The sequence below is a fragment of the Aphelocoma coerulescens genome, chromosome 9 (assembly GCF_041296385.1).
Source record: "Aphelocoma coerulescens isolate FSJ_1873_10779 chromosome 9, UR_Acoe_1.0, whole genome shotgun sequence".
NCBI lineage: Eukaryota > Metazoa > Chordata > Aves > Passeriformes > Corvidae > Aphelocoma > Aphelocoma coerulescens.
In genome coordinates, this window is record NC_091023.1 from 1,542,131 (window position 1) to 1,566,800 (window position 24,670).

General features: G+C 46.4%; 1 protein-coding gene across 5 annotated transcripts in view; it reads right to left on the reverse strand.

The window, feature by feature from the left end:
* Window positions 1-550: 550 nt before the first annotated feature.
* PPP2R3A (protein phosphatase 2 regulatory subunit B''alpha) overlaps window positions 551-24,670 on the reverse strand; it is a 53,388-nt gene continuing 29,268 nt past the window's right edge. For all 5 annotated transcript variants that reach the window (XM_069024600.1, XM_069024599.1, XM_069024597.1 and 2 more), the window contains exons 3-14: window positions 23,966-24,226; window positions 21,624-21,727; window positions 19,080-19,182; window positions 17,234-17,308; window positions 12,225-12,311; window positions 9,901-10,057; window positions 8,330-8,378; window positions 7,762-7,851; window positions 6,632-6,807; window positions 6,031-6,149; window positions 5,143-5,249; window positions 551-949 (exon numbers count right to left, since the gene is read on the reverse strand). In XM_069024600.1, coding sequence (XP_068880701.1) covers window positions 853-949; window positions 5,143-5,249; window positions 6,031-6,149; window positions 6,632-6,807; window positions 7,762-7,851; window positions 8,330-8,378; window positions 9,901-10,057; window positions 12,225-12,311; window positions 17,234-17,308; window positions 19,080-19,182; window positions 21,624-21,727; window positions 23,966-24,226 — 1,425 coding nt within the window. In that variant the 3' untranslated portion in view covers window positions 551-852. The remainder of the gene's footprint in view (window positions 950-5,142; window positions 5,250-6,030; window positions 6,150-6,631; window positions 6,808-7,761; window positions 7,852-8,329; window positions 8,379-9,900; window positions 10,058-12,224; window positions 12,312-17,233; window positions 17,309-19,079; window positions 19,183-21,623; window positions 21,728-23,965; window positions 24,227-24,670) is intronic.

Sequence of the window (24,670 nt, forward strand, 5' to 3'; positions counted from 1 at the left end):
TTAGCTAAGTCTCTTGGCTACAGGAGAGGAGGAGAACACAGGAATGGACGGAACTGGTGCACACCAGGCACAGCAGTCTCAACACAGCAGCTGAACAGCAGCAATCTGTATTTGCTGTAAATACTCTACAAAACACTTCTACAAAGTAGAAATGGACACAGACAAAGCTCTGGCCAGAGGCAGATCAGCACAGGAGGGGAGGTAGGACCAGAAGAGGTAACTCCATCTCAAATTCCTGGAGAACACAACAGCTGTAGTGCTGAAAGCACTCGCAGCCCCAGGGCAGTGAACCAGTCCAGCAGCCACTGTAAGAGCCTGGGGGCAAAGCAAAAGGGGCTTCACCCTCCCCATGCACAGGCAGGTTCCCTTTGCTTCCAGGACAGCAAGGAAAAAACAGCTTCATTGGGACCTGTGTTTTAAAAGATTTCTAGACACACATTTAGGTTAATTTGGCAGCTCTTTTGTCACTCCTGGTGTAAAGCCAAGGGGACAGAGTGGCACAGGACAGAACTGACTGAGAAACAACAACTGTAGATGTTGCATGCAGCTGTTACAGGTAATCATTAGATGCTGGCATTTATTGCACATCAGGGGACATAACAGAATTTATATAGAAATGAAACAAGGTGCAATCACCATTTTCAATGAGTGTGGCACGAGAACACATTGTAAAAAGCCTTTTCATATAAATTACCTTATTGCAATTACACAGGAAGACAAAAAGGGGTCTCAAGTTTCAGTGTACAAAATAAAGCACACTGTTCCAATGATGGATTTAAGGAAAACCCCCAAGTGCCTCGGGACTGAATGCTCTCCAGTTTGAAAGGCATGGGCTAAGTGTCTTCCATTCCTCTATGCTGAGAGATCTGAGATAACTAGTTTGTCTGACTTGTCTCCAGTTTCAGGGGGAGGTAAGACTTCATCTGTGTCATAGTCTTCTTCACATGATCTGCAAAGACAAAAGGTGTGTCTTTAAAAGCTGTAATTTGGTTTTCAAGGCAGTTATTTCAGTGGCTGCTAAGCCAGCTGGCTAAAATGCATGTGAGAGGTGAACCTCAAGGAGATTCCTGAGGCACTGGGAAGAGGGTGGGAGTAATCAGTAATCTGACAGCTGCCATGGATCTCTGCTCCCATTCAGCCTCGTCTGTACGTTCCAGAACAAATTCTCACTGGTGTTCAGCATTAGAAAATTTGAATCCAGCTTGAGTAACAATTGTTATGAACTCCCAGAGCCTCAATAGTTCAGTGTAGAAATAAAGTCATCCAGTCACAGCCCCAGGCCCCAGAGGAGCCTTGGCTCAGAACACCTGGTCCAAAGCATCTTCTGGCTGAGGTATGTTTTGACAGACACAGAAGAACAATTGTGGCCATGCTCTCATGTTTCTCTCTCCCTCAGTTTGAAGTTTGATATCCAGGATTGAGCATTTATGGTCCGAGGAGGTCTGGTGGGAATTCCCAGCTCCAGCTGCACTATCCAGGCTGGTTGGGTTCCATGCCCTGCAGCACAGGATATGGCTCTGGGGCTCTCAGCCCATTCCTAGTCCTGAGAAATGATGTTTTTGAGATATTTCCCTTCAGTCACAGCATACTATGGGTTAGTTTTGCAAGGCTCCCAAGAAATTAAAGTTCTTCCTTTTGTTCTAAAGCAAGGCTGCTCACAAAGGAAATGCTGGAGCAGGTGCTCCAAGGGCCAGCACAGGAATGGCTCTCACGTTCAGTGGTAAACTGGGCTGCAAAAAGGTGAACTCCTTTGATAGCCCAGCTTGGATGTGCCAGGAAGGAATTGTCTACCCATTCCCATGGTGTTTTTCCCTTGGCTGACCCATATGCAGGCACAGCAAACCCTTGGGAGGCTGTCAGGGTCTGTCCTGCTGTGGGCAGGATGCTCCCTGTGTGCAGGGGAAGACCAGCCCAGACCTTCCTGGAGAACATTGTCCTCTCTCTTCCATTAGGAAAGCACCTGCTTACTAATTCTGCCACCTTCTGGATTCTTGCATAAGTGGGAGAAGGGAAACAATGGTCTGGTCTGGATCCTGCACCAATACCTGCTCTGACCACATGTGCAAGGTTGCCAAAATCTGTGCAATTTGCAGCCTTCTTTTGCCTCAGTGGTGCCCATGGGGGCTGCATCGCCCTGCCTCCCCCACCAGGAATGGATTGGGAATGTTTGTAGGTGTCTCAGCTGCTCTAATCTCTCCTTGGTTTAAAGTGATGCAGCTGAGGAAAACTTTGTATTTCCATTTGAATGCTGTTCTTAGAATGTTTCTTTTGTATCTCCTTTTCCTCCAAACCACCTTCTGTTAGCCTTGTCCCTTTCTCTCCTACACATGGAATGTGACTTCTGCCATGCATTGCACACTCACCAGCAGCTGGAGCTCCATTATAATCTTCTTCAGGCACCTTTTGCTTCTGCACTGAACCCTCTCATGTCTGCTTCAAAAGGGGCTTCCCACTGTCCTTTCCCAGTGAGTCACTTTTCCTCTGCACTGCTTTGCTCCTTAAGGCTCAACAGTGCCTGCCTTTCCCATCCTGGAATAAATGCTTTGCACCCTTATAGCTAAGGAGCATCTCTGGGATGCTTTTGACCAAGATTAGCACTAAAGGTAATCAATCCCTGCTCTCCTTCCAGTCCCATAAAAACAAACATGGGCTTGTGTAGGTTAAACACCCATTCCTGAAGACTCAACTGTGGCAACTCTAGGTTGTTCAGAGGAGGGAAATTACTCCACGGAATTCTCTGCCCTTCCTTCTGGCAAACACACATTTTGGCTCTGGGTGGTTCAGCGATGTCCTTGTCCCCCCTTTCCCTTCCTTACACTGCTGGGTTCTGGGAATGGAGCAGCTGAGCCATCAGACAGCTGGAGGGAGACAAGAACAATGGTCTGAGCTGCCTAAACCAACATCCTCTGATCCTGTGCCTCTGTCCCCCCTCTCCACTCTGAGCAGGATGCTCTGCATTGTGCCCTGGCTCCCTGTTGTTCAAGGGATGTTTTCCCACCAGCAGCTGATAAAAGATCCTCTTCCTCCTCCTTTTCCTTCCCATGTAGAAAGATCTCTTTCCCTGAAGGCAGCAGTGGTTTCCATGTCCATCAGCTGGCTGAGGCTGGGTTCTGGGACAGTGAACCAAGCAGTGCCCACTGCTGCTCTGCCCTGCAGGGAAGGCTTGGCTTGCTGCAAAACCAAGGCTTGTATCTGCATCAAGGGCTTGTGCTGGCCAGACCCAGCTGTTGGTGCTGCCTCCTGAGAGCAGTGTGAGTGTCCATTGCCCAGGGACAGCCTCTCTCCGTGGAATCCCACACAGGTCAGAGAGCAGAGCGTGGCTGAGAAGAGCTCGGATCAGCTGAGGCTTCCAGTGAAACGTGATGCTTTATTGTTGTCTCGAGCACGACAAGACCTTCCTCTTATTTTTGGTGACTGCAGCTCTCAATGGAGCCCATCACCCTGGAAGTCACTGGGAGTATCCCCTACCTTGATTCCAGTTCCAGTTCCAGGAGCAGGGCTCTCTCCTGGGCATGCCAGGCTTTAGACTGACTGGCTTTAGAAACTTTCCTTCCAGAGAAGCAGGGACAGGGCTAATCACAGATGTGGGACACATTTACTAATGCATCTGTGATTGCTGAATGATGGTTGTTTTCAAATGTACTCTAAGACAAAGACCTGATTTCATGTTCTGCCAGCTAATTTAGCCAAAAATCTTCCAGTCTCTCCCAGAGCTCACCAGGAATTGTCTTGGTTCTGTCCCCGCTCCCTGTTTCTGTCATCCTCAAAACACAGCAGAAATAATGTATGTGCAAAAACTCTTTCTAGCAAATTTGTCTGGGCATCCAGCTCTTTGTTTTTCTTTTTCCCTTCTTTTTCCTTCATTGTCTGTTGCTATGCTCCACAAATGAGATCTAATCCTGCTGCCATGACTACAGAGCTTTTCAGGGGCTCTTAAAAGCAAGCAGCCAGGTTGCTGACATGCTCTTTGCAGGAAGACACAGAGCTGCTTCAGATCAACTTCAAAAATCTGACATCACCTGTCGCTCTTCCCCTGCTTTTGGTGACTTTGGGAATCCGTGGTCCTGCAAAGCTTTAATGGCAGCCTCCTGTTTCTTTTTTGTGCTGTGGACACAGGTGTTGCAAAGCAGCTGCAGGAAATGCAGCAATTCCATCTTCCATCCTGCCCTACCTCATCTTCCACTGTGAAGGCCACAGAAAGGCCAGGCAGCTCAGAGGGGCTGAGGGAACAGTCTGTTGCTGTTTGGATGCACAGGCAGACAGGGGAACTGCTCTCAATAGCTTTGCAAATCTCTGGGCCTAATTAGTAGGTGCTACTGTTATCCCAAGCAATTTCCAGTGTGGGAAGTTTTGAAACTGATGCAATCTTCTCAATACTCTACTGGCTCTATAAATACTGCTTAAGACTGGATGCAATCCTGAATTGTGCAGGATTAACACAGGGTAAGCATTCTTTGGGTGGTTGAAAGAAATAATCTCAAGAAGATGCCAACACAGACACAAATCTAAAGGAAGATTAGACTGAGTCTCCATTTATCTGCAAGAAGTCCTTGCACACAGAGAAGTTCTGGAACAACTGCTCTGCCTAAATTCACTGACTAAAGATAGCTGGTGTGCCTGTCCAGAATCTTACAGAAGGCTGAAAACTGAGTGTAGTATTGCAGAAACCAAATGTTTAAAGTCTCAACAAACTTAGTAAATGATTGAAAATATTGAAGTATAACTTATGAAGAGCACAGACTAATAGACAAAGTTGGACTAAAGAAAGTCTCTGCTAGGTGTAATAAATGTAACAGAGCTACAGCTTGTAATCTGTGACAGTGGGACATGGTCAATACCTGGCCAACACCAGCAAAAGTCAGTTGATCTCTATTTTTGTACAGTGACCAAGAGAAACAGGCTTTGTCCTTTTTCCCAGCTCCCTTCACTGGTGTGTGCAGCTGATCCAAGTGGCTGCCCCCCAGCACTACTCCAATCCTGCTGTTGGGAGCAGCTGTCCCGGGCCTCATGTGCTCCAGAGTGCAGTCCCAATGCTCATCCCACCACTCCACTCCCTCTGCTGGCAGTGGCAGCACGTGTCCCCACCAGAGCCCAGCTGGAGGCAGCCGTGTGTGCCCAGGGCAGTGCCAGGCCCGCGCTCACCCCTCCTGGAGCTGCTCGTTCCCAGACTCCTCGGCCACCAGGATCTCGTACTCCTCAGCCGCGTACCTGTCCCAGTCCGAGGGCTCGGGGCCGTCGCTGTCCAAGTCCTAGAGAGATCACACAGTCAGCCTCTAGGGTCGTAAGGAATGGATGGGAACAGCCAGGCAAAAACTGCCTGAACTGAGAAAGTCACAACCATCTTAGAGTGTTCTGACATCTGCACATAAAGGACTATGAAAAAATACCTCTCATGGTCTGTAAAGCTCAGCATGGGACCCGAGCTGCCAACAAACTGCATCTGTTCCACTTCAGAAATGCAACAGCCACACACTTGCTGTGCTCTAGCTCAGTCTGTGCACTCCATACAGGACTGAAGAGCTCGGTGATTTGAATTCTGTCCATCAAAGGTTAATTGTAACTGATCTTTTGAGGGACTCTTTACAGTTTGCTAAGTTAGGGCAAGTTTTAGAGAAGATTACAGGATAACACCTCTATAAACACCTGGCCCTCTGCCATCTACTACAGGATGGGGATAATCAGTTATCCCCCTGGTCCCACTTGACTGCTTTTATGAGCCAGTTTAAACAAACAAACAAACAAACAAACAAACAAGCAAACAGGGTGGTTCTGTCTTGGGACGTATTTAAGCCTTGAACCATAGAACCATGAAGTTTCTATTGGAGATTATGTGGGAACAGCTGTGAGGGAACCAGAGCTGGTGTTGGCATCCCCTCCACTTTTCTGTACTTTGAGCAGAGAAGAGGCTTCTAGGAGACAGTCAATAAGCTGTACTTGTGGAAAAAGTGTTCTATTCAGTTGGATTTACCCTATATCCAGGAGCACTCTGAGTGTGAGATTTTTTTATTTAGAAATAAAGGTTATTTATACCTTTTGCACTGCAAAGGGATCCCTCTGTTCATTGTCCAGATATTTCTCTAAATTGAAGAAGGTGTTGAAGAACACATGAGCCATTCTGCACCTCTTCAGGTCTCGCAAGGTTACTCTTCCTACAGAAAAAACCCACGTGGTTGTGTTACTGAGTTCTTACAAAAGTTTTAATTTTAACACTTGTAGGCTTCAATATCACAAAATTCCTTCCCAAGTCAATCCAGGATTTTAAAATGATTCAATAAATGGGTGTGTTTATTAAGCTTAAATCTCACATACCTCTGGAGGCCTTTGACATTCATGTGAAATATGAAGGAATGTGAATGGGGATGGTTCAGTTTTACAGTGTAGCCTGTCAGCACATCCCACAGCTGGAGTACACAAGAGTTGCTGCTCCAGTCCCAGGCAGTTAATTCAGGAGCTCTCTTGTTTTAGTATTTCAGACCTCCTGATGCACAACATCACGGCCCAATGTGCTGTAATTTCCACCCTGGGACTGACACAGGGCTCTGCCTGTAGATGGGTTTCACAGTGGCTTTACCTTCTCTCTCTCTCCCCCACAAATGAGAGGGGATGAAAGCTCTGCCTAAACAGGACTTACCTTCCCTCTCTGGCTTAACAAGGTCCAGCATCTGGCACAGCAGGTCCTGGAAGGGCAGTGGCTCTATGCCCATCACCTCCATGCGCTCACACTGCTCCTCATAGAAGTATTCCAGCTCGTACATGGACAGCACCCCGTCCCCGTCCAGGTCCATGCAGCGGAACCAGTACTCGATGCTGGGAACAGAGCAGGGAACTGCAGCACTGCACTGGGACATGAGACTGCAGCAGTGCCCATTTCCCCTACCCACCCCCAAGGCTCTTCTGCCACAGCCTGGCATAAAGCCAAGGATGACAAGAGCCGCTGGGAAGGGTCAGGGCACAGGCCAACACTCCAGGGATCTCCTGTCAGTCTCCCAGGTGCTGTGAGCAGCACAGCCATGCTCATGACCTGTCTCACCTGTACCCAGCATCCACTGTGCTGCAGCCCAAGGGGCTCACATAGGGCAGGGAGTCCCTGTCTGACCCAGCAGCAAGAGCTGGCCAGAAAGAGCCAGCTCTGAGCCCAGGACATTGCAGGGACCCTGGTGAGGGACAAGGCAGCTGTGTCACGCACTCATTTGCTCCTTTATACACAAGGCAGTACTCTCAGGCACTCTGCATCCCTCCTCCCCTCTGGAGGGTCCAAGCCTACAGTTCTGGATTCTTCTTCTCTTGTTATGTGTAAGATTCCTTGTGCTAACACTCACGTGCACATCTGGATCACCCCTGCACGGCAGTCTCCCCCTGGCTGTACAAACCAGGCCACAGGCAGGTTTTACAAAGTGCCACAGTGAGGTTTCCCCACAAACCCTCCTTACACACCCACACCTGTGAAGGCCCCACTTCAAGCCCCACTGCTTGCCAGCACCTCAGGAGTGTGTGCTCAGAGCCAGTGCCTCATGGCATGAGGTGATCAAAAGCACTGGTGACTACCAAAATACTTGAAATTACAAGAAAACTCTGCTTCTGCACAATTTTTCCTCAAGAAAGGCAAATGATTTGACCAACCAACAACAGTAAGATGTTTTCTTCCAAACAATCTCCAAACCCCAAGCTGCTGTCTCTTGCAGAAAGTGGTAGGTCACAGAAGTTTCCATATCTTATTTGCTCATCTCAATGATTTTACTAAGATACAGAAATCAGTCTCACCTTGTAGCACTCCTTTTGTCTTCCTCTGAAATCAGGAGCCACACAAAATCCGCGTAACTCATGCGCCCTTCCTTTTGAACTTCAGTGCCTCTAGAAGACACACCAGAAAAAAAAAAATTAAAATCACCAGGCCCTTAAATAGGAGGTCATCAAAGGTAATTTTCAAATCATTAGTGAGAAAAAATGGGGCACTGTCACCCACTTAGCCTGTACTCCCTGCACCCTGCAGCACCAGGCACAGCATTTGCTGCCTTTTTATCACTGCAGAGCTGAAGCTCACCTGCCACATCCCCTCCCACAGCAACTCCCTTTGCAGAGACTTCAAAGCAGTGCTCTCCAGCTATCCCTGTGCCATGTCTTCCAGCTATGCCCAGTTATCCCATCCTATGGGATTTTTATTTTGTTTTCTTAAGATACCCACAAGTCTCACTCCATGTTCAGGCAGCTCCAGCTGGAGCACCCTGTTGGAAACCATTCTGATCAGGGGCATTTCTGAGAGCAACTTGTATTTCTCAGCCTGACAGAAATTCCCTTTCCTTCTTCCCCCAAGCAGTGTGCTGTTCCTCACCTCACCACAGCACCGCTGAATATCCGCTCAATGATCCTGTTTGACAAAGCTGGAAACAAGGAAAACATGGAGAAAGTGAAGCTACAGCTCACAGGAATAACTACAATCAGTAGTTAGTAGAACTACAATTCACACAAAGCCCTTTCCCATTGTTAAAAGAAGGCTCTAACTACAATGCCTGTCCAACCACCCTCTGTTTAGCAGCATTTTCTAAAACCCCAAGATGATTCTCCCAGTGTGTCTGCCTTTGTATCCTTCCAAACACCACACTGTCCCACAAAGATGGCAACTGTTATCTGGATCCTTGGAAATGGGCATTACTCCTACTTTGCTGCAGTAGGATTTGTCACCGAGTAGAAGGAAACTATCCCAGTGTGTACTGCAAAAGAAGTTCAGTTACCAAGCAAAAATGACACATCAAATCCCTACAAAACACTTTTGAGGAAAGGACAGGCTGTGGAGACCATGCTGCAGGGAAGACAATGAAACACCAGCATGAAGGTGAGGCTCTGCCAGCCAGGAGATATGTGGGATAGATTGTTCTGGCAGAGCACAAGCCAAGCAGCAGGTACCAGTGTGGGCAGGATTTGCACAGTGACCTCACCCTCCCAGGCAGCTGAGCCCCACCTGGACTCCTTCTACACATTCTCCATCACTCCTGCAGTCCTGGCACAGTTCTGGCACTGCAGCCAGGCAGACCCAGCCTGCCCCACCCCTCAGGTGCCCTGGCACAGCTGACAGGCTGCTGGGCACTGCACCCATGGCTTCTCCCCTTAATCCTTGGCTCCCCAGCACCTCAGGGCTCTCAAGCCTCCTGTGCAACAAATACCCCATCCCACACTGCAGCTTCCCAGCAGGACCAATCTCCTGTATCACCCACCCCAAGGGAGGCACTCCTCCATCCTCACCCACCCAGCCCTATGATCAACACTCCTGAGTCCTGTGACTGCCACACTCACCCAGAACCCCCAGGGCCTCCCCATAAACACCTGCACTTGGAACACATGGGTGTTTTAGCCCTTTGTGGATTTGTATTCCTTTAATTTATCTATGGCCCTTGAACCTTTGAAAACAAATAGCTCAACTTGTGGAAAGAAGATCCATACTGAACTGAAGAGACACTCTCCAGAGTCCATCTGCAAGCTGAAATCCCCCAAGCTTCACTGGACTCTGGAACTCCTCTCATGCATAACTAGATTGCACTTCAACAATCTCTGAAGTTCACATGGGCTCATCCTTCTTGTCCCTACTCCCAAGTTGCTGCAAAGCCCTCAGTAAATAATAAACAAGTTCCAGGACATTATTTTAGCCTGTCCTCCTGGCAGTGACCCACACATGAACAGAAGCTCCATCTGTAGCTACTCATGCAGAAAATAGCGTGTCTTGCAGTTCTCTGTCTAAGATTGTACAACTCCTTCTCTAAATCAGCATTTATTTAAGAGATGGGTTGCTCCACTGAAACTTTTTTTGAGGCATCAAATTAACAAAATAAAAGGCAGGGTTTATTCCCCAACTAGGAACATTATATTTTCAGCAATGCCCTCACCCCACCACATTTGCAGGCAGCATACCTTGATCACTGTACCTAGCCAGGTCCTTCTGGCTGATGTAAAGGTCATGGTCAGTGTCCAGCTCCCAGAATTTGCAGTATATAACATAAAAGTGCTCATAGGAGAAGTAATCTGTGATCTGATTTATGTCATCCTCTTCTTCCAAGAGAGCAAGAGTCTGAAAGGGCACAAATATGGTGGGAAGTTAAACCTGGATGAAGAGGCAGCTCCAGGTTCTCAGGAAGCTGGGTGAACACAGCCCTGAGACCTAACCCAAAGTGCAGCCTTTCCCTGATAGATGTGATTGCTGTATTCCTTAGCAGGCACTTACAGAGCACTTGGCTTGGCCATCCTGCTTAGCACAACATCTCTGCCACTCCTGTCAACAATTTCTGCTCCTGTTCAGCTGTAGTGAAGAGTGAGGCAGAGAAACAGGAACACAAACTGCTGTGTCAGCTGGGATCCATGGTCTGGGAAACATTCCTGATCTGCACCAGAGACTCTTAGGCCACTTCCAGCAGCAAGTCCACAGGAGCTGATGTGTCTTTACACATCACACATCCCTGTCTGCCTCCTGAAGGGCAAAATCAAGTCTTGTTCCAGACTTACACCCGGACTGTGGCAGGAGAGATGGACCCCAAACCAATCACACTGAATTCCCTGTGCTGTTGCTGGCAGGAATCATTCTGGTTTAACTGGGAGGCTCAGACTGATTGCCAGCCATAACATCTGTTGACATGTCTTATTAGGAAACATTTAGTGCTAACATCCATGTTTCATTCCCACTTTACACCTTCCTGTCCTTCCCAGCAACAAGAGGGCATTGCATGTTTCCCAGTGCCGCCTCCCTACTTTTCTTCTTGGTGCTGAGGGACACCAGAAGCCTTCTTGACTAATAAATCATGGCTCCAGTGAGCACAGGCCTGGCCTCCCCTGCCCTCACAGCCTGAGCTATCCCAGGGAATGGTTTCCCCAAGCAGGCAGGCTCAGTGGCCCTGCTATCCATAACCACAAAAACAGATGCTGTGCTATGTGCTGGCACCGGTATTTCAATATCAACTTCCAGCCACCTCCACATCCAAGGAATCCAACTGAATCCAAACAAAACTCTCACCTCCTGCCATCCACCAGGTTCAGTGGAGTTTCTGGCAGGGATAACAGGATGGCACTGCCAGACCTGCACTGTTCTGACTTGCTGACACCCAAGTCCAAACACCTTTGATCCATCCCTCACTGGCCCCTCCAGACTGTGTGTGTCTCTCCCTCCCTTTACAGATGGTAATCACTCGGGGAGCTTTTGCCATAACTATTTTTTTCTTTTGTAGCTCACGCTCAAAGATGACATTTACACATCTAAAGTTCAGCAAGGAGCTGAACTTCTCTGCTGCAGGAGATGAAAGGCAGAGTAGATATGGAAGGAGAAAAAGGGAGAAGTGTTTAAAGGAAGAAAATGGGTGAATGAAGATGCAGGATAAGCTGGGAAGATTTATTAGTAACAGAGGCTGGGAAGGAACTGGGATGCCAGGGCTTGGACTGGCATGAGCCAATTCAAAAGAGCACTCATTTTTCCATTAGCTGATGGGGGCAGTAGGGCAGATGATGCCTGAAAGCAGAATGTGAATTCATACTTGAGGGGTTTGAGGAAGACAGCACACTACACCTGGAAGGGCAAACAGGGCACAGGAGGGAAATCTCATTGTTTCAGCCAAGTCCTTCACCTTTCAGCCTAAAGACTTTCTGGCTCTTTAGGTTGGGCTGGACATGAGCAGCCTGAGACAGTTTTAACCTGGTGCTCTTTTGGGCAAAATACACAGAGGACAGAGATCCAAATCCTGCCATAAGGACACACTGCAGGCACTGGAACAAGAACTAAGCTCCATTCATTATCCCGGGGAGATTAGCTCCCGAGGTGCCTCATCCTGCAATTGCAGAGATGCTCCTGACCAGCTGTCAGTGGGCTGAGGGCTGCCTGGGAGGCAGGAAACTGGCTCTCCTACCCCTGGCACTCCTGCAGCTCTTCTTGGCTGCTTGTGAGCCACTTCACATGGGGGCACTGCTGTGTCCTGCTTCCCTTCCTGCTGGCTGGACCAGGAGCCAGGCTGCTCCATGTGGCCTGAGCTGGTGCATGCTCACACCCTGACCTTCTCTCAGTGCCCTGGGGCCATTCCTGTCCCTGCTCTTCTCACCTCACCTCAACTCAGACACAGCTCCTCCAGTAGCCCCAACAGACTCTTGGCACTGAGCACTTGGCTCACCCCACTGCAGCCCAGGCACAGCTCCCTCATCCAGCTACAGGAACAAGGAATGCTGCACTCTGGATCCTGTTCCCACAGAAACCCACGTACTTGCAAGAAGTTGCTTTTCCTCAGCTCTGTTAGAGTGATCTTGCCCGACCAGGATCGATTGACTGTGTAGAATATCCTCTGTATAACCTGCAACACATGAACAGTGCTCTTGAAATAAACTTCTGAAACACAGCAGTTTGGGAATTTAAATGAAGTGCCTTGGTTTATTCACTCATCCTAAGGAGACTTCTTTTTGAAAACAGTTCTGTGATCTTTTCCATAGATACTGCTACCCTTAATCAGCTACACAGTCAGAGAGCAACATCTGCTTCCTAAACAGTATTATCCTTTTCCAGTCTGCAAACATTTTCACTGCTCTAAATTCACCTCTTTGGGCATGCAGGAACATGTCAGGGAACATGTTCAAAAGTGCTGATGAATCACTTTGAATTTTTCAGCTTTAAGGGGCTGTAGTTTGCATGGATCCCCAATGAAATAGGGTTCTAGGGAGAAAGAAAAAAAAAAACCTTCTGATTCTTCTGGTTCCCACAGAGGAAGCAGGGCATGTAAATCAAAGACACAATGTCTGACCCACTGCAACTATAACAATGTCTCATGTTCCCAGTGCCTTGCTGAAAGTAAGCAGGAGAGGTTGTTTGCAATTCTTTTGGGCAGGTGTTAACCTCATCTGCCTCCTTTCCAGATCTGCCTCTGGTGAAACTGAGCAAAAATCATGGGGGAGAGGCATAGACCCCTCAGAAGCCAAAAGCAAACAGCTCCCAGGGTGAGACTGAGCCCACTCCCAAGCTCCTCAAAAAGCAAACAGCCCTTCCCAATCTGCTCCTTGTCAGCTGTCGAGTATCATCACAGAGTGGGGAAAACACAAATGGGTGACCAAGCACATGCAAGAACAAACCTAACAGGGCAAACAACAACAAATAAATATCACCAGGATGAGAAAGGAGGAATAGAATTAATTTGACTATCAGCACTGAAATCTTGTTGACCAAACCTACTACAAACCTTTGATGTCTCTGACATGTTGGCACATTATCCTAGAATTCAGGTAACCTTTAGTGCATGCTGTTCCAACACAAAAATTACACAACAAGGTGGACATTCAGGGAGTAATCCAGCTAGCAAATTAAATGGGATGGATTCCTCTTTTAGCCAGAATTGGTTTCAAGTGGGCAACCACTACTGAAGGGGCATCTTTGGACTCAGTCACACAAGTGCTGGTTCTTAGTCCAGAACAGATCCAGAACCAAGTAGGAGATTGTTCCCAACAGTCTGCTTTGGGATACACAGTGAGACAGTAATTGCTGATGGCACACACAACTCTGCAAGCAACGAGAATGATGAGAGGATTCAAATGTACCCTGAAGAGAGAGAATTAATGGATTCAACTTAGCTGAACATGACAACTGTTGGTAACACTGCAGGCCCTTCATCACTCCAGGCCTAAGAGGTGGATGTCCTTCTAAAGCTGGGCATCACTTTAATTAAAAACAAACCAAAAACCAGATCTATCCTAACTGTAGCAATCACTGAGCAATGCTCTGTGGCCTGTGTAGCACAAGAGGTCAGACTAGGTAATTACAATGATCCTTTCTGGTCTTAAGCACACTGTTTGTTTACTCTCTCATGCCTCTGGCAGCCACTGCCATTCTGGACTCTGTTTCTGGACTTTGTTTGGCTTTTTCTTCCACACTGCACAAGAGCTCAGAGCTGGAGTGGATCTCACCTCACACAACACCCATTATCACACCTGACAACTTTGTACCAACTCTTAGAAGTACAAGGTGTTCACACCATTCCAAGGACTCAGAAACAGCAATCCCAAGAATCAGAAACAGGAGCCCGTATCAGTAATTCTTCTTTGCCTGCAGGGTAATAAAAGACAACAAACTATCCCATTTGCAACACCTAAACTGTTCATCTAGCAGACCACATTGGTAAAGATGTTCTGTCTACTCCCTCCTCACCTATCTGTAAAAATAAGCCATTCAGAGGTAAAATGGGATCTCTTGTCATGTCTCTTGCCGTGTCCAGTCACTCAGTGCAGGCTTTATTATTCAAATAATGGTCTGGTTTCAGTGGAGAGTACATAATATATATCTCACTATAAAATCTCAGTAGTTTTCTTTCTTTTCCAGTTTGTAAACACCAAGCTGTCAAAAAAAGCATCTGGGAAGCATCCTAGAGCATCATTACCCTGATACCCAGCCTGAGATGATCTGCAGCGTGCAAGTCACACCTGTCACTTAGGCCATAACTGGCTTCATTTTTCTGAGTTCATTACATAACCACAGATGCACAGAACACCCTGAGCTGGAAGAGGGCACAAGGATCATAGAGTCAAATTCTTAGTTAGCCTTTGGAAGGAGAAGCCTCTTTCTACTTGCCCATTATCCTCATATAATTGACCTCCAGGCCCAAACCATTCATGGATCAGTTCCAGACCTTTCCCCAGTCTTCCCGCAGAAGAACAAAAGCAATACCATTTCTGGACAAAACAGGAACCTTTATTAACCCCGTGGCTGTTGTCCCCTTACACATTTGCATTGGAGCTACTGTGCAAGCTGAAGCACTTCCACAAGCTTTCATCTTTAAATTGTGTTTAGCTCACAGCTTTCCAAGAGCAGCATGCACTGCTAATTCTGAGCCTGGCTTCAACATTTGGGTAGAAGTCACACTAAAGCTTTACAACAAATGCAACAGGATATTCTGTGATGTTCTGCATCATCTTCACCAGCTTCAGGAGTTGTCTCTGTTGAAACAAACACAATTGGTTTAGTAATACAGTGGCCAATAAAACAGATAGGATACAGATAAAATTCCAGCCTGTTGTGTCCAAAAGGCCCCTTTAAAAGGTGCTGGGGTGGCAATAAGAACTGAAAGGTGCATACACATCTTACCCATCCTAAACTGAGAGGTCACTCCAGGAGATTTCAGCCAAGTGATGCTGTACCCAGCAATGAACACAAAGCCACGTGTCCTTATGGCCCTTGTCTGTAAGACAAACATGAACTGTAATTCTTGTGTGGCAGCAAATGCAGCATTCTGGCTCTGTAAGGTGGTATAAGGCACTCTACCTTGAAGCAATGAAAATGATCCAAGTGGTCTCAAAATCCAAGGGCAAAGCTGTTTCCTTCATTACCTCCTGGTGGAAATACTGGACTTTGTAACCTTAAAGAGGGACGTGCCAAACTGTCTGTGAAAGGAGAGGTGAGCAATAGGAACTCCTGCTATCACAAAGCAGAGCCACTGCTGCAGAGGACCAAGTGCTGCTCTTCCAGATGGGCACAGGCTGCCCAGCGACCTCCTGCCTCCCCAGGTGCTGACCCTGCTTCAGCCCAGGGGATTCTGCTGTTGGCACAGATCCCCAGAGCAGTGCTGAAGGACAGCTCACCTTTGTCAAGTGTGCTGCTTCACAGCCCTCTCCTCAGCTACAGGCACCACCATTCCCTGCTGCCTTTGGAGCAAGCCTTGGAATCGACCCCTGTCCCAGCAGTGCCAGCAAGGGTGCCCAAAGGCTCTCACTGCAGCAGGCAAGCACAGCAGACAGACCAGCAGGATCAAGAAGCACTGAGGAGCTTCATGTACTTCTGAGAATCTGGTTCTGTGACTGCTTTGGTGACACAGCACTGAGCCCAGGCACCAGGGAAGTGGTGGAAAAGGAGAGAGGAAGGAAAAGGTGCTGCCCTTTAGCAGCAGCCTGCACTTCAGTTATCTGGAAGTGGAAGCTCAGCTTCACACAGCTGGTCTCAGCCACACCATGCAGTGCCCCTGCTGAGTCCAGAAAGGGCAGCAAGGGTGACCATGTGAGGGATTACTCAACAAAGACATTTGTTTCTTGCCTGAAAAATACAAGTGTGTGACTTAAGAGGAACCCATAAAGGCAGATGCAGAGAATTGCCTTTGTCAGCAGCCAGGGCAACCACACATGGCACTGACCCGTGGATACTGCAGTCAGAAGCCAACCCTAGTGTGACCTTAAATCTTTCAGTCTCACCCCTTCATGCACTTGAAACACCAAGTACCAGGGTGCACTTTCCACACTCACCCATTCACATGCCTCCATAATTCCCTGACCATTCCTATACCTGTTCTGGCTTAATGTTTATGTTGTCTTGCTCCACAGGGACTAAACATGTTGATTATACACTGCTGCTCACTGTCATGATCAAGTGCATCTAAAACATTCAGAATGGATTCTCATTATACATTTTCATTAGGGTTTGTCCTGAAGAAGTGTCTTTGTGCCACCTGCTCCTTTCAGGAAAGGAACAAGCCTGTGTGTGCCAGCAGCCTCCCAGCTGCCATGTGTGGTACAGCTCCAGGCAGGCCCTGGCAAGCAAACAAGACAAACTTTGGGCCCTGAACCCTGTTGGGATACAGCTCCCACCAGGTCTGTCATTATTTGAATTTGTCACTGCTGCAGAGATAAAACTTCCCAACATTTATACCTTTTATCCAGATTCACACCCAACATGAGCCAAGCTCGAGGCTTAAAAAAAGTACAAACATAGTCAGGTAAAGTACCAGCCTAAGTGCTGACTGCAGAGCTGGAACAAAGCTATGAACAAACCCCAGCCACAAACGCCTGGGGACAGAGAGCCTGGACAGACATCCTGGCAAGAGGATGGTTGGACAGCAGATCCCTGGGGGCAAGGGGCACTTTGTGCCAAGGAACAGTCATGGATTCTCCAAGCCTCAGTGACAGAAACCTTCAAACAGGCAGCCTTCCATGTCTCAGCAGCCCAGCACAATTCAGGGTGACTCAGCAGCTCTCAAAGACCAAAGAACTTCTTTTCCATTCATCAGGCCAAAAAAGATGTTTTTATAGATTTGCTTAAGACCAGAAACAATCATTATTAACCTTTTGAATAACCCCTTGCACAAACGAGCAGGTTATTTTTCTTCTAGATGCAGTTGTTAAAGTACCTCATGGCCAGTAATATTAAAAACACCTGGATTTTTAACTAACTGAAGGATTTGCTGGTGGGAACAGTGACAGATCCCAAAGGGAGGCAGTGGCATCACAGGGGATCAAACAGGCAGCCTACCGTTGTAATATACCGGGAATGGAACTCCGGAGCATCCTTCAGGAACGTGAGGCCAGGATGTGTTTCCACCACATCCTGCAAGGTAAGAGAAAATGAGATGAAATCGATTTTCTTCTCCTTTTAATGCTTAGAAGTTACTGGGCTTACAAAGTGATGCTTTCGCTTACTCTTGAAATTATTTGCAGCATTAACAATACAACTGAAATCTTTTAATCTATCAAGTGAACCTTCTATTATTGTAATATAATGCATTTGCTGGGCAATACGCACCTGGTGGGCCAGTTTGATTTACTTAAGGACAGAAAAACAAAGGAAGAGAGTTAGTGAGTAGATGAAAACTCATTTTCATTGAATGAGACAAAAATTAATTAGTTGACCATGCAACTATCTCCTCTCCAAGATTTTTGTTTTCCTCCATTCATTGAAGGTATTAACATTTGTTAGAACTAGGTGTCAGAAATAAACATTCCTTGAGAAAGGCTCCTTCTCTGTCCAATGAAAGCTCTGTGAGCCTCAGAATGGTTACAGATAACAATTAGTGCTTTTCCAAAATTCACTTGGACTACCTGTGGAGATGCCTCTTTCTCAAGACCAGCTTTTTGTAAGTCAACACTGGCTCACAAAGCCAAATCTGCATGATCACATCCATGGAGAAACTGCTCAGATCCTGAATGAACCAGTTCAGATCCTGTATGAATCAATGCCTGTGTAATTTCTCCATGTCTGACTCCTCTACCCTTTGAAGGTGTTCCAAGTTCTGCTGTGCCTGTTCCATGCCATGGTGCCCTCAGGGGTGTGATATGCCCAAATCTTGGGCAGTGTAACAAGATGTCTCAGATGGTGGCGTAAGTCAGGGTAATTTTGCTGATCTCTAGCTGACTGACAGACAGGACTGTGCACGCCTTGGATTGCAACAGGAGCTAAAGAGCAGAGCTGCAATCCACCAGGAAAGGCAGCGTGCCCAGTGGAGAAGAGATGAAGAACAACATGAGAAAATTTACCCATCACAGCCCCTGTTCTGTTTGAGAGACATAAAAAGCCAGTGCAGACACTTTTTCCCCAAAATCTTTCCCCAAAGCAGCATCTCCACAGAGGTTTTGCCCAGAGGGCAACACAGTGTGAGAAATCTAGGGATGTGTGGAAAATATCAGAAAAAGTACAACAGCTGACCAGAGGAGCAGATGGACCTGATTTATAGACACTATAGAGAAGCCCTAATGCTATCCAGAGGCTGCCTAAACGGCCACAAATAATTAAAACAATGATACTTTGTTAAAAATTAATGAAAGGGAAAGAAAGACATGAAATAAGGATGAACAGATTTAGCCTGAATATTAGGAAAAAACAAAAAAGCAGTGGGATTTGTGCACTAGCAGGTTTAGAGGCATATACAGAACAACTGGAAGTGCAGAAATGCCAAGATTTCCACGTGATACTATATCTGGTGGTCTGGCTAGACAAACTCAATTATAACTGTCTTGCCAAGCAACTTTTACAACTTTTCCAATAAGCTTTTATGTTGTGCTTGACTATCAACAGCAACAAGCATTTTTCCCAATGTCCACATAGAGAAATGGGGCGAATTCCAGCCTGGTTACCAGGCACTGATAAATATGAATCCTGACAAGAGACCAGTCCTCAGTGCCTTTAGCAGGATTTGCAGCTGGTTTGGCACTTAAGCACTTAAAAAGCTCATTTCTATTTCACTCCAAACTGAACCCCTCCCAGGTGCTGTTCAAACCAAAGGTCTGCTCGTCCTTGGTAAAGATTTAATGCCATGGAAATAAAGAAGGTGCCAAGTGAATGCAGCTCTGTGCCCACCCTCCCTGGGGAGCTGTGGCAGTACCTGGAGCAGCGGGATGAAGTCCTCCTGTTGCAGGCAGTCACAGCCAGGCTTTGCCAGAAGGGAAGTGAACCTGGAGGCATCATCGTGGCAGTTCCGCAGGATTCTGTGAGAGAGGGGCGAGTGACTCCCAGCCCTTTGCACCTCCCCTCCTGCCAGGAGCCCCGGGAGGGTCACAAGGGGCCTTACAGCACAATACACCTGCCCTGGGAATCATGCAATAGCTGACCTCAGACTACCAGCACTTCCTTCAAGGTCTTTCAGCTGCACCAGGACACCCAGCGAGGATTCCTTCCAGGTTAACACTGCTGTGGTAAAGCAGGTTTCTTACTAAGCAGCTGTGGAATCAGAGTAAGTAACCTGACTCTTGCCAATGCTCCAGGCTCACTCCAAGTGAGCTGCACCAGCCCAATGGGATGCCACAGGATGTGCTCTCCAGTGTAACCCTTCACTACACTGCAATATTTGGGGAGATTGCCAAACTACAGGGACTCAATATTCACCCAGAACAATCATTTTTCAGAAGGAAAAAAGGCATCCCTTGTTAATTATGGCCCATCTGGAGCTGTGCACCACAGCCATAGAGAACAGCCTAATGAGAGCATTAGTAGGACTGAGATTTGGAGCAGTGTGTAAACTCAGTCCCCTTTGGTTAACGGTGTGCATTTGACACAACAGTTCTTGTCTCTGTCTTCTCACACAAAACACTGCACTGGCTGTGATTCACACACTGATGTGATTCACTCCAGAGAAACTCTCACAACGAGAGGAACTCCATGGCATTCAGCACACACTGGTAACAGAACACAGCATCTGGATATAGCAAACACCACATTGTTCACACAGTATTAGGGAAACTCAGAAAACTACACTGTTCTCTTCAGTAACTGTGAAAATACAAATGCACTGTAATTATTTACTGTGAGTGATTATTCATCACTTTCCTCTCCTGATGTTGTATGAACATAGTACTGAACTGGCTGCAGTTCTCCTACAGAGATCACACTAACTTGCTTCCTGCTAGTTCTGGCCTCGTCACTCTGGACAGGCAGACTTCACAAAAAAGGGTTCTTTTAAATAAGCAAAAAAAGATTTAGCAATCCTGTTGGCTGCACATTCCTATCATGGTAATTGTCAATTAACAGATATATTCTAAATCAGCTGCAGAAAGAGGTGCTAGTGTTTTAGCTTAAAAAATCTGGCACATAGAGATGAATTCCAAAGCCCTGTTTTAGCCACAAACTAAAAGATCTGACATTCAGAATTGTTTTATATTGAGCAATTCCTATAGACTTGATGAGCAGTGAGCATGTGGCATTTTGAGAAGTCAGTCATCTACTAAGAAGTTTGAAAATAGGCTTCAGCAACTAAAGATACGTGGTTTAAAGTTACACCTGTGTTCACATAGCTGCAGTTGAACTTCACCAGGAATACTACATTTCCTCTTTTAGCTTTCCAGAAAAGATTTTGTAACTGTCAGACAGGAAGAGGAGGGGATAAAAAATATCTTTCTAAAAGAGCAATTAAGTGAGAGAAGCATACAAAGCCTGGCTTCGAAATGAGGTGGTTAAAAGGATACAGAAGTGGGACATGACCACAGTCTGCAAATATCTGAACGATGTGAAAATCAGAGAAACGAAGATGTGGTATCATACATGAGGGATTAATTAGGAGTAATTGGAGGAACCTAAGGAAGGAAAATACATTGTCTGTGTCAAGACAAACTTAGAAATCACAGTCACCCCTAACATTTTTGTAATTTTGCCAGGGTAACTAGAAGCTGTTTTGCCAACATCATCACAGGAAATACTTTGGGAATTCAGGGTTAAAGGCTACGTCAAGAATCTGAAGAGCAACCATTAAGTAAAAAATTAGAACTCTCTCTGGAGAGGAGATGGAGATGCTGTTCAGGTGTTTCACAAAGTAGACTAAAGCCTGAACTGCCCTGGAGGGAAAAAGATTAGGCAAGAGAACAAGTCTGCTCCATGTCAGAGCTGACTCCAAGCACAACGCATCTATACAGAGCTCTCCATTTCCACAGTGCGTGGAAGTGACTGTCAAACGCCACAGGTGAATTCCACAGCTTGCCTGGGGAAGGTGGTAACTATTAAAGCTCCCAGAGTATCCAGCTGTGGGATGATGCTTTATTCCACATTCCTCTTTCTGTCCTCTAACACTACCACACGCCTCCTCTCCCAGTTCCCAAATGGCACTTGCTTAGTGCACCAGTGTAGCAGCAGTAAGGCTGGGCACAAATACACCCCAAATCCAAATCCACAGATGTCTACCAGCTATCTCAAAATAGCTGACATTTCTGGGGAGCTTGTAAATATATTTTATGCACCAACTAACTCAAAACTTCTTACTATCTATACAATTACTTTCAAGTTTGTGGATGTCACATGGAAACAAGTGTTCAGAGAGTTTTGCAGGAAAAAAACTTAAGCTGATGAAAAGTCTAGTGGAAAAGAAGGAAAAAAAAAAAACAACAACTTGTATGGGAGGCTGATCTTTTTCCAGAAAGAGTTTTGCATTTGCTATACTCACTTTCTCCACATGGACACAAAGGAGTGCACAGAGACACGTCCTGTCCTCTCTCCTCCCGACGCAGTGAACAGAGGCGCTTTCCAGTAGAGTGGGCAGCCACAGATCTGTAAGAAAAAACCAGGACAAGGAGGAATACAAAAGCAGTCCCAAGAGGAACATGCTTGTTTACACACCAGATTCACCACTGAGACTTTACATAAGCGAAATAAAGTGGTAATGGCTTTCTGACTCACCTGTGTGCCATTTACTGTGCCAAGGTTGAGAATTCACATGTAACTTTCTACTTTGTCATGTGCCTTTTCAAGTGGCTGAGAAACACGTCATCTCAGGCTAGGAAAAGGATCTGGACTACTCAAGTTCTTAAGCTTTGTCTTCGACTGAACTGTTTAGCACAGTTCCTGACAAAGTGGAGTGGAGAGACGTGCACCTCCTTCCAGAAGGACACTCACACCAGCTGCCTCCCCACTCACCCTGAAAGAGGAGGGCTCATCCTCTCTATGGGATGACTTCTCACTGGCAGAAAGGGAACCACAAGTCTAATTACAGACAATTAATGAGTAAATAGCTAAAGGTGAAGTAAATCCCATCCTGCAATTTTCAGTGCAGTGCCTTCCACCCAGCACAGTCCATTATTTCCAACACTGCAAGATCTCAGCAGGCGAACACAAAAATAAAAGCACACATGGAAAGAGGATGATTCCAGCCAAAGGACTCCCTGACCAGCACTTTTGAACCAGACTCTGCAGAGGCTGCTGGCTCTCAATGGCAATCCATGAAAGCTCTGGCATTGAGGACTCTCTAAGGCCTTGGCAAAGCAGGCTTGGAAATGGTGTCAAACATTCAGCTGCTCACATTGTCAAGCACCTTCTCTTTACCACAAAGACCTTTCCAGCCACTGTCCTGACTCCAGGCAAGTTACCAGAATATCCACAAAACACTGGCCTTGGAGGGAGCACAGCTGACTCAAGCCAGATCCAAGCAATAAGTATGTTACAGCAAATGGAAGCAGGAATATTTTGAAGAAGCAGTTGAGGCATCATTTCTGCCACAAAGCTTCTTTCACTTCTATTAAGCAGGACTATCCTGCAAGTCCATTCTCAGCTTCTTGTCCAGGCCGGCAGGTTTCTTTGGGAATCTTAATCTGCCCAAGAACTACTTTTGGATTTATCCATTTCTATGTCAGGCAACAGTGCTTCCACAGGTGTTTGGCTCCTCTGAGGAAAGAATGACGTTTATTTTTTATTGTTGCTTTCTTTGTGCAGCTGGTTTTGAAGCACTTATTTCAGAGCCCCAAATGGCACCATTGTCAACAACCCCATGGAACAGAACCCAGCCTTACAACAACTAAGTGGCAAGGAGCACATCCATGTAGAGACCAGGTGGAAAGGCAGAGGTCTCTTCTGCACCACCCTCCAGCTTTTCCCTGTTCAAACATGTTTTGGTCAAGCAACGAAGATTTCCTACTTGTATTTTCAGAGCAGGCTTACAAATAATGTGACTGGATTCCTCTAAAAACAAACAAAACCAACCTCATCTCTCCTTTCAGGAAAACCTTCCTTCTTGGAAAACAAGTGCTGCTCTTGAAGAGAGCATCCTTGCTCAGTTTACAGAGCCAGATGCATTCAGGGCAAGCTGAACATCCAGGACGTGTCTGACAAATGCTGGTTTTAGATCAGCAGCACTGCAAACTGCAGCTGAAGGAGAGGGAAATAGAAGGGCCCATCTGCAGTGTGCTCCTGCACAAGTGCTGTGTGCTGTCCCCTGAAGGCAGAACTCATCACCAGCTGTACCACCTGCCTTGTGGATACTGAACGTGCATGGCTCAGGGGCTGACTGGGCATTTCCCCCTTCCACATCCAGGGAGCTGGAGGCTGGAAGCTGCTTCCTCACACAACACTGCAACAGTACCTACAGCTCAGGCTAGCTGAGCAGGACAGCTACAAAAAACCACAAAAAGGGCAGCTGGCACTACCTGAAGCCACAGAGGCAGACAAGTTTCTGCCTCTGAGTTTCTCAATCTGGGCAGAAATATGAAGGAACAGAAAAACAAAAATGCAATTTGTATTTGCTAAGAAATCTTAGAGAACTCTTTCATAAATCAAAGCAAGAACAAACACATCTGATGTGACAATCAGCAAACTAAGCTCATTTTTGTTTACTATTATCTAAATCTAAACAAAAAACTTCAGATGAAAAGGATAATGGTTCTTTTTTCCCCTCTACAACAGCTGTGAGATAGACTGAAACTAATACAAAGTATCTCTCCCAAAATAGAAAACCTAAAGAATAGAATCACAGAATCATTAAGGTTAGAAAAGACCTCCAAGACCATCAGTGTTTACCTTAGCAATTTTCCCCATTTCACAGATGTTTGCTTTCTCATCTTCAAACTCTGTAAAGGCCTCTTCAATCCTGGCAATGATTTCTTCATGGTTAGTGCAGACATTCGGGAGTCCTTTAGGGAAGTAGAAACGTGGAATGTTTATGGGCACAGGGGTACTGCTGGTGGCTTTCTTCACAGGCAGAGGAGTGCAAGGGCTAACCACGGGCTGCAGGGGGGCTGGGGATGAAGTTCCTGCCTTCTTCTCTTGTTTACTTTGAACCTGAAAATACAATGAATAACAAACACATTTTAACAGCATGGTACACGGAGCAGGAAAAAATAGTTTGTGTTTCCAGTGATTAGGAGAAAATTAATGCCCACCAACAACTACATTATGGCACGGGGATAGAAATACATCTTAAATAGGCAATTAAAATTTCTGCATCATGAACCAGTGCAAATTTAGGATATGCCATTTCTGAGCATTTTACATATGTAGCTGTGGATTATGACTTCTTGTTGAGTCACAGGAGAACACACTCTGTAACTCAGTGATACCACAGACAAGCACAATGCTATTTCTTCTCCTGCTGGTCTTGGTCTTGTCATTCTGTGCCATGAACAGCCAAGTATCTGCTCTTTAGTTTCCCCTTGGAACCAGAGCACCCACCCACACAAATGGCTTGCCTCAAGTATGAGCAAGCTTACATTCAAACAAGGACAT